We start from the raw sequence: 9,316 nt of genomic DNA, 5'->3' as shown, positions 1-9,316 counted from the left end.
GAGCGGGGGGGGGGGGGGGGGCCTCGTCACGGGGTCCCCAGCCCCCCAGCCCGGGGGTGGGTGGGGTAGGGTTGGGTTGGGTGGGGTGTATGTGGGTGGGGATACGGCGCGCGCCCTTCTCCCCGCAGCAGGTGCAGTCCTCTCCCTCTTCCTCCTCCTCCTACCGTTCCTGTCTGGACTCACCTACAGCTTCCCAGGGAGGACAAGACACCCCCACCCCCACAGGTGCTGGGTGAGGGATGGGGGAAGCCCGGCCGATAGCTCGCCCAGGCTGACAGCCGGCGAGAGGGCAGACCTTTTTCTCCCCTTGGGGAGGCTGTGATGGTGGACGCTGGCGGGGGGGGATGTGTCGGGTGGGGCTCTGCCAGCTCCTGGCTGACTTGGCCTTCCAATTCTTAGGAGGAGGTCTTCCCGAGGCCAGGAAAGGGGAGGGTTTTTGGTCTCTGCCGAGGACTGGGTCTCTTTTCTCTCCACCAGGCTTGACCCCTAGAGGATCCCCGCCCGCAGCGCCCGGTGCCTCCCCCAGGTTCACCCACAGCATGCTACCTGCAGCCATGAGGGGTCTCGGCTTGGTGATACTCACCCTGCTGCTGTGCCCCGTGCCAGGTGAGTGGGGAGGGGAGTGTGTGGGGAGAGGACCTTGCTGTGGGGGAGCTATCCTTATTCAGTCGGAGCTATCCTTATTCAGTCGTAAAGCTCATGAATCCCCCAGGACCCCTGTGGCCCTAGCTCAGTCCTCTCCAGCTCTGTTCTGGCCGCGCGTGTCTCTCTGGGCACCTGAGGCCCTGAGTGCCTCTTCTAGGGCTCTTGGTCCAGCGTAGATGCTCCTTGTTCCATCAGTTCCAGCCCTGCCAGGCCTCCCACTACATCTGGTCCACCCTTCATAGCTTGGAACCCATCCACTGGGGCTGTGCTGAAGGCCCAGAGGAAAGTGCAGGGGTCAGACTGCCTTGCTTCTCGTATCCCCAAGGGGCATGGTTCTGCCAGGATCTGGCAGCAGGTAGGGATGGAGGGGATGCAGAGCCTGGCGAGTTCCTCTGGTCATCTCCATCCCATGCCCTACTCAGCTCATGGCCTGTGGTGCCAGGACTGCACCTTGACCACCAACTCCAGCCACTGTACCCCGAAGCAGTGCCAGCCGTCAGACACTGTATGTGCCAGCGTCCAGATCACTGACCCCAGCAGCAGTAAGTTGGAGCTTGGGTGGGTGGGGGGTTGCTAAGAGACAGACTCTGGGGGGAGGTCAGAAGTGTTCTCTGGGACGCCAGGCCTGCCACAGTAGCACAGGTCTAGGGCAGGACCACTGCCCAGCTTACCTTGTCCTTTCCTGGCTTCTTGGCTTTTCCATGCAGCCCCCAGCTTTGGTGGAATGAAGGCCTCAGTTCTGCTGACCTTGGTCCCTAGCTGACCTAGAGGGGCTTGGGGGTTGGGGAGGAAGCACAGGCCCAGGTAGAGCTCGACTTCCCTTTTCCCCCAGGCAGGAAGGATCATTCTGTGAACAAGATGTGCGCCCCTTCCTGTGACTTCGTCAAGCGGCACTTTTTCTCAGACTATCTGATGGGGTTCATTAACTCTGGGATCCTCAAAGTCGACGTGGAGTGCTGCGAGAAGGACTTGTGTAACGGGGTGGCTTCAGTGGTGGGGCACAGCGCCTGGGCCCTGGCTGGGGGGCTCCTGCTCAGCCTGGGGTCTGCCTTGCTCTGGGCTGAGCCCTGAGTTCTGCCCTCTGTAGGGCTTTGGAGCTTGTCCCTGAGCCTGTTGTTGCCCCTCCCTGCCTGGCTTGGTGGAGGCCTGGGCAGGGTTCCCGGAACTGGGGTCTGTACTTTCAAATGTGAGGCCTCACTGCCTGTCCACCAGCACTGCATCCCAGGCAGCTGGGCTTTTCTAAGGTGTCCAGGCAGGAGGCCAGGGGAGGGCAGGGGGCTGGGACCCCCAGGTCCCTGAGGGGAATTGAGGCTGAGCCAAGTGCAACCCAGCACCCTGGCCCAGAGGGCATCTGCTTACCAAGAAATAAAGTCACTTCTGAGTTCTGAGGCCCTGGGTCTGAGCCTGGGTGTGGATGTGGGTTGGGGTCCTGGTGGAGAGTGGAAAGCTGAGAGCGAAGACAGTTGGAAACCACACTCTCCTGGTTTTGGGGTGCAGGTGTGTGTGCTGAGGAGCATGGGTGGGAGTTGGGCTGGACAGGACCACAGGGTGGGCCTTTGTGGGAGGGGAAAGAGCCATGCACACACAAGTTAGAAGTGCACACAAATACAGCAGTGGGCACAGATGCACACATACCCACAGACAACACACCTGTACCTAGTTTGTGTTCACTGCTGTGCATTTATATACAGGGGCATCTGCATACATGGGCATTGAGACATTCTCATCATACCACACATGCTGATGTGTCCCTGCGCACACTCCCTCTGGGACACTCGGCTTCAGTGTGCCCATGGATACTCACAACAGCTGTGCCTGGTCCACAGGCCTCTTGTTCCTAGCCCACTCCTCTTCAGCCACTGAGAGCCACAGGGCTGCTATAGCCTGAAGTGGAGCCTTTGTGGGCCAGACTGCCCCTTGGCTGGATATTGGCCCCTGCACCCTGGTTGGGAGGGTCTCGGGGCCAGTCCCTGGGCCTAGATCTGAGGAGGCTGAGCCAGTGTCGGTGACACAAATGGGGAGCAAGGGAAACCCTTCCAAGTAAACTGGGCTGCCCTTTTGATCCTTCTATGCAGCTATGAGCCTCTAACTTCAGCCCTGGCTCCTGCACTGATGCTGCAGGACTGCTTGTCCTGTGTCCCATGCTCACTGTGAGGTGCTCAGTAGACATGCCAGGACTTCTCTGGGGTCTGGTCTTTGATCACTGTGCCCTTCTGCTGTCCTAGGCTGTGCAGACCTATGGTCACTGCTGGGTCCCGGACTCTTCAGAAAGGGAAATGGTTCCTGTAGAACCTGGCTTTGGCATTGCTCCCAGAGGCTCTGCATGTGTGATGGAGGAAAATCAGGGTCTGGTGAGCAGGGGAGTGGGGCGAGGCCTCCAGTCCTCCCTGAAGCTGGTGCTGACTCCCTGCTGTGGATATGGCCTAAGGGTTTTCTCTACAGGCTCATCTCCTTTTCTTCTTGGACTCTGCCCCATTCCTATGCTACAGGCCCCATCCCTAACTGCTGGTTTTGGGACCTGAGGACCACAGCTGGAGTAAGGGAAAGGAACTCAAGAATTCAGAGGGGATTTGGGAAGCTGAGGCAGGAGGATTGAAAGTTCAAGCCCAGCATGGGCAATTTAAGGACTAGAGAGACCCTATCTCAAAATTAAAACAAAATGAAAACAAAGGGGCTTGGGGCATAGCTCAATGCAAAGGTATTTTATTCAATTCTCAGTAATTCAGAGGCAACAGGGAGTTGGTGTGGGGAGGTCCTGAACTATGGAAGCCCCTGTGAGCCCTGGAGTTGCAGGAAGAGAAAGACTGCAGGATGAGGGGTGAGTTCTGGGCCAGAGTCCACACACCATCTTTGCATGCCCAATTTATCAGTTGAGAGAGCATCTGAAAACAAAAAAGGCGCAGACTTCCCCTGCCTCTTTGAGGAATCGTGTAAGATTACATGGGGGTGCCTCCTGCCCCTAGCCTGAGAAGCTTCTGGGGAGGGCAGCAGGCACAGATGGCTGGACCCCACATATCTGCTCCCCTTTCATCCCATTTCTGCTCCACCCTGCACATATCTAGGAGATTTTAGGTTGGTTCTGCCTCAACAGGTGGTCACGCATGGGTCTGCTCAGCCAGGCCCTGTAGTTGTGAGATCGGCTTTGTTCCCTGGGTGGGCCAGGCACAGAGTGCCGCTGTGGCATCAGCTGCTGCTTAGCCCTTTTCACCAGGCAGCTTACTGTAGCCACCATCCAGGATAGCTGTCTAGGTTGACCTTTTGTTCTTTGTCCCCGGAATGAGTCCTTTATAATTTATGTAACCGTCCTTTATTGGTGGGCATGGTGGTTTTCAGTTTTTTGCCATCAGCATTTCTGAAGGGATGTCCTTGTCCTCCCTTCTCTATGGGCCAAGGTGATTGGGTGAGCCAGAGAGGAAATCCATCAAGGAAGTAGATCCTCTACCAATTCCTTACACCCTCGCCTGTGTTCCTCCTTGGTCATACACTCTGGGCCCTGCCTTGTTCTTACTGTTGGGTTTGACCAATCCCTGTATACCAGAGCTTCCCAGGGCAAGTTTGGTGAATGTTTCCTTCAGTCCTCTGAGATTGGTTGCAGTAGAGCCTGTCTAATGGTTCTGGAGTGGTTTGGGACTTCTTATCTTGGGAGACCCACCTCTGCCCTATACCAATAGCCTCTGTATGTGCATCTAGCATCTTTACAGATTTGACTCCTGCATTCAGATAGCAGCCATTTTGTGTTTGCTTGTGGTGTGGCTGGGTAGAGGGACTCCTTGCTTGTAGCCATTTTTCTCGGTGTCGTTTGTTAACCCATCTTCCTTGTGGATTCAGTATGCCCCCTTTGTGACAGAATGCATTCCCACGTATAACAGGGCACTCTGATCTGCTACCATGGGGATTTCCTGGTCCGAGGTTACTAGTCACTATGCTGCAGTTTTGATTTTGGCAGCCTCGCAGCACCTCACAGAGGGTGAAGTGGGTGCCCTTCCCAGGCATCGTCGCTGCTTCTCCCTCTCCTGTGCTGCACATGTCCGGGTGCCCCTCTGTTGGATCCAGTGGGGCTCTCATTCCCTGGGTCTGAAGTGGGGATGTGTCCCCACTCAGAGATTTGTGGGATCCTTGGTGTAGCTGTGAGGTCTCCACATGGACTGGGTATCTTCCATAGTATATTTATTGCTGGGTAATTTATAGTTTTGGCAATATTGTAAATGGAATTTCTCCCTTTAAATTTAACTGGCCCTTTTTTGATGAAGGAAGTGAATGTTTTTGACCTTCATGGTGATGTTCATTTCATAAATGTCCTACCCCATGCAAGGAGGTAAACAAGGGCTGCTTGTTGTCTTAAGGGACCAACTGACAGGGCAGACAACCTTGGGTGTCTGGCCTTTGTGTGTCCAAAAGGCTAAGCCCCACCCCTAAAGATGGAGATGGGGAGGAGCTGAGGGGGAGTCTCTCAGCTATTTCAAAATAAAGAGGGGGTAGAGATTTCTCTTAAACTAGGAGGAATAGCCTTGAGCATATGGGGAAGGAGGAGAGGTGCTGTGATGACAGTAAGCTGGGCCCAGAGAGGCCTCTAGCTTCCATTCAAGGGCTGAGGTCTCAGGGAGATGACAGTGGTGGGGGGCACAGGTAACCTCATGCTCTGAAAATTGGGCTGTGACCCAATACCAAGGGATAGGAGTTGACTCACAAATGAGGTGAAGGCTATCTTGGCAGCAGCCTGTGTATGCTAGTTGAGGGGAACAAATATCTGAGTAGATAGTTGCCACCCTGTCCCCAGCCCCTAGTTGGACCCTCCTTGGGAAAGAAGATGGGAATGCTGTACTAAGATGTCAAGTTTCTGCTGTTTTGGCAAATGGATGATCCTAGAAATAAAGAGGTAGGAGTATTCTCATCCAGCCCAATGGGGAGTCTGTGTATACTGTCCTTTCTAGTGTGGACCCCAGAGTCTGCCTGACTGGGTTATGTAGCACACTTTGCTAGGAGGGCTGGAGGCCCAGGGCAGATGCTGAGCTGGCCTGGCTACATGGCTCCTGCCTATTGGCTGGCAGCCATAGGTCACCTGTTCCAAAGTCACATCTGGTCCAAAGACATACTGCTGCACACTTAAGCTACAAGATGAAGTTTTCAAATTCTATAAGGCCAAAGTGGGATACACCACACAGGAGCCATCCAAAATGGGCAGAGAGTGTTTAGAAGATTTGAAGCAGCTACAAATAAAATTGCACCTAGAAGAAAGGAAGACTACTTATTTTTGAGTACATATATTTCTAAATTCCATTACTAGCAGTATCTCTTAGATTTTTTACAGTATACAATGTATGCTCTATGGATGAAGGTGATCTGGTTTCTTCTCTGATATTCCTGCTTCTTGGTCAGGGTTTGTGGACTGTGCCAGCTAGGCAAAGCCTGGGAGCACCTTCACATATACCGTGAACAGTGTTTGTTGTTGGGTTTGAGCATCCATCTTTGCTCAACTTAGACTCTGTTTATTCATATTTCAATTAGATTTTAAAAATGGCTAATGACTTTAAAAGAAATGCCCTTTCATCATATGTTGATATAACCACATATTTTCCCCACTTAATGAAGAGCTGTTACAATGAATTTCATTACTAGGTTTCCTAACAGCAAGACATTTTGGCTTGTGACATATGACTCTTTTAAGCCACTGCTACATTTAAATGGTGGTGTTTGGTTAGGGCATTTGTACCCTGAGACTTCAGCATCTTCTTTAGATAGATTTGCTTTGACATCCTCCTTGGAGGTGAGCTCACAGTGTGGGTAGCCCTTCCAGATAAAGGTGCCTCCTGCCTGCCATGCTCCCAAGTGGTCTGGCAGCATGGGGTCATGGGGTTGGTGGAGTCCTCCCTGCCTGTGCCCTCTTGCTCTCTCCTTGCCTGTTGGAAGCTGGGACTTGTCCATAGCGCTAGGCTCCTGGCTGCTCGGTCCTCTTCTCAATTTTTAACTGGCACCAGGATTCCCAGGTTGCTCCCTACACCCAGAAATCTTGATTTAAAGTGTCCTCTGTTGGCTTCAGAAAGCTGTACCATCCATACCCCATAAGCAGAGGTGTTGCCATCAGAAGAGATGTGAAGAGCAGGTTGACAGTTTTAAGCTTATTGATTCATTCTATTTCTTTTTGGGAGCTGAGTGCTGGACTCTGGGGCCTGGGGACAGAACAGTAGACAGAAGGGATGGCTCCTCTGGTGAGTGTGTGTGTGTGTACACATGGAAGTGTGCATGCATGTGCAGAGAGGGCGGTGTTGTTGGATACACTAATCAAGCACAGAACTGTTTCAACAAGGTAATTGTGAGGTCTAATGCCTACCAAGGTGAACATTGTCCATGGAAGAGACTTTGTACCTCACAGATAGGCTGCACTACAGGAGCAGAAGTAGTGGGGATCTGAGGTTATCTGGGGCCTGCTTCAGGGTGCAGTTCCAGGCTCATTGTAAGACTTGCATTGGGGAAGTCCCTGGTGGTAGTTTGCCAAATCTCTCTCCCTGGTGGGCTTGTGAGAGTGGACCAGGGAGCTTCCCTACCCTGCCTAGAGGGAGGCTGTAAGGAACAGGGAGAATGAGGCAGGAAGGAGCACAGGGTCAGGGGCCCACTCCTGGGGAGTTAGGTGAGGGGCTCCACCCAACTATCCAAAGACAACAGGAGATGCAAATATTTGCTCAGTCTTGAGTCCACCATCTGAGAGTGAGTCTCTAACTGGGTCACTTTGGGGTAGGACCAGAAGTCTCCAAACAGAGCCCACAGCAGGAGGCATCCAGGCTAAGGAGGGCTGGCCATTCCTGCTCCATTTGTACCAATACAAAGTCTCCAAGAGAAGGGTACCTCCAGCCCTCTCTGTCCCCCCAATCTTCTGTGTCTCTGCTCAGGGTGTCTTTTTTGCAAATACACAGAGATGAAAACTGATAGAGGGGTCATTTGCTATTGAGGGCCCTCCATATACCTTGGAGATCTTTACATACTGTTGCAATGTGAGCTTCCCATATCTTCCTACAGCTGACCCAATGATGCATCCTAACTTCCCACCAGATGCTTTCAGCTTCCTCCTCCTGTATGCTTAGGTTGCTCAGGTATTTTCCTTCACAATGTTGTGGTGGACAGCCTTGGACATATTTATGGGCAACAGAGTCTGGGGCAAGTGCCCAGGGCAGCCTTGCTGGACCTGTGGAGCTTCCACAAGTCTGGCTATGGTTGCTTTTGAGGCTGCACCAACCATGAAGGAGACAGCAGGGTCTTTGGGAATGATTGAGATTTGCTGATCTGATTGGTGGTGAAGGTGGAATTGCATGTTCTTTAAAGTTTTGAGAAGGGGACCTCAGGTGCATAGAGATGGATTAGCCTTGATCCTAGGCATGGCTTGTTGTCAGTCTGTGTTTTGATTTCACCATTTTCTACAGCAGGGAGGTGGTTTGCACCTCCCCAAACAGAGCCCACAGTGGGAGGGCTTGGCTAAGGAGGCCTGACCTTTCCTGCTCCAGCCCAGTCTCCCTGACAAGAAGGGATCTCACAGGACAGACAGACCAGTCTCTCACAGTGATGTCTTAACCCAGACCTGAGAGAGGTCAGTGGGTAGGTGGAGGGCACAGTGAGGACCAGGTTGGGCAGAGACTGGAACTGAGATTAGGACTGGTCGGGCTAAACCAGCACCAGGGTACATGGGGGAACATCATGGAGGGTGGGGAGGGAGTGTAGGGAGAGGGAGGCCAGGACAGTCAGTGAGTGGGGGTAGCATCAGGTTACCTGCCTGTAGCCTCTGCCAGTGGCTCTCCTGGCTGAAGTTCCAGACTTCCCCGGCTCCTGCAAAGCCTCTATTCTCCTCTGCCACTGTCTCCAAATTTCCCTTGATTTCATAGTAGCCCCCTTTCTTGGCACTGGTGGGATTGGCTGGCTGGTGTTGGCCAAGTTCAGGAAGGCAAGGTTTAGGGGAGAGCTGGCTGGCGTGTCTGCCTTGGCAGACATTGACAGACTGTGTGGGATGCTTTAGAGGCAGCCCTGAGGTCATGTGGGGGCTTTGGAGGCTGGTCCTAAGGCTGTCTCTCCCCAGCAGCACTCAGAATTGGTGGCCTGGCTGTGTGTGCCAGGTTCAGGCTTATGCTGTTCTCCCCAGCACTGAGACAGCCTTCCTTCCCTCCCCTCCCATGTGGGTGGATGTTGACAAGTTACTCTCCAGAGGAGGAACTCTGGCTTCTTCCCTGGATGGTGACCCTTGTGGTCTGTCAAGATGCCCTGAGGAGGCTATTGGTAATTTTGTTAAATGAATGATTAAAATAGGAAGGAGTAAATGAAGGATGTGAATGACAGGGAATCTGCCCTAAATCATGATTTAATGTTATTGATGAACAGGTACTGTGTGAATAGGGAGGTCCATGCTAATAAGAGCCTTGAATACTGTTGGTGATGGAAGAAGTCCCCCACCCTGGCTAGGGCCCCCAATGTCCACATCTCCTGTTGACCACTGACTGACCTTGCTCTAATCACTCCTGAGTACCAGGTCCCCTTCCTGAACTGGATGGGCCTGGGCCAGGGGCCACCACTGGGCAGTGTGGACTCTCAAAACTGAGCCTTCAGGACCCAGGAAGATGTACGTAAGTCCTCTGGTGTCCTGGCTTGTGGTCTCAATCTAGGCTTGGCCTCAAAAGGCAGAGTTGATCAATCT

General features: G+C 53.0%; 1 protein-coding gene across 2 annotated transcripts; it reads left to right on the top strand.

Moving 5' to 3' along the window:
• The first annotated feature begins 53 nt into the window (after positions 1-53).
• On the top strand, positions 54-2,033 carry Ly6h (lymphocyte antigen 6 family member H). Of its 2 annotated transcripts, none has more exons than XM_010639242.3 (4): positions 54-225; positions 478-606; positions 1,068-1,187; positions 1,478-2,033. In XM_010639242.3, exons 1-4 carry the CDS (start codon positions 90-92, stop codon positions 1,714-1,716), a joined length of 624 nt encoding a protein of 207 aa, XP_010637544.1. In that variant the 5' UTR covers positions 54-89; the 3' UTR covers positions 1,717-2,033. The 2 variants fall into 2 exon arrangements, with proteins under 2 accessions (XP_010637544.1, XP_010637545.1); XM_010639243.2 differs by having other exon boundaries at positions 75-232.
• Positions 2,034-9,316: the final 7,283 nt, after the last annotated feature.

This window comes from Fukomys damarensis, unplaced genomic scaffold, assembly GCF_012274545.1.
Source record: "Fukomys damarensis isolate Sample0158 unplaced genomic scaffold, DMR_v1.0_HiC HiC_scaffold_5, whole genome shotgun sequence".
Taxonomy (NCBI): Eukaryota; Metazoa; Chordata; class Mammalia; order Rodentia; family Bathyergidae; genus Fukomys; species Fukomys damarensis.
The sequence above is the reverse complement of the archived record's forward strand: the minus strand, read 5'-3'. Positions and strand labels throughout refer to the sequence as shown.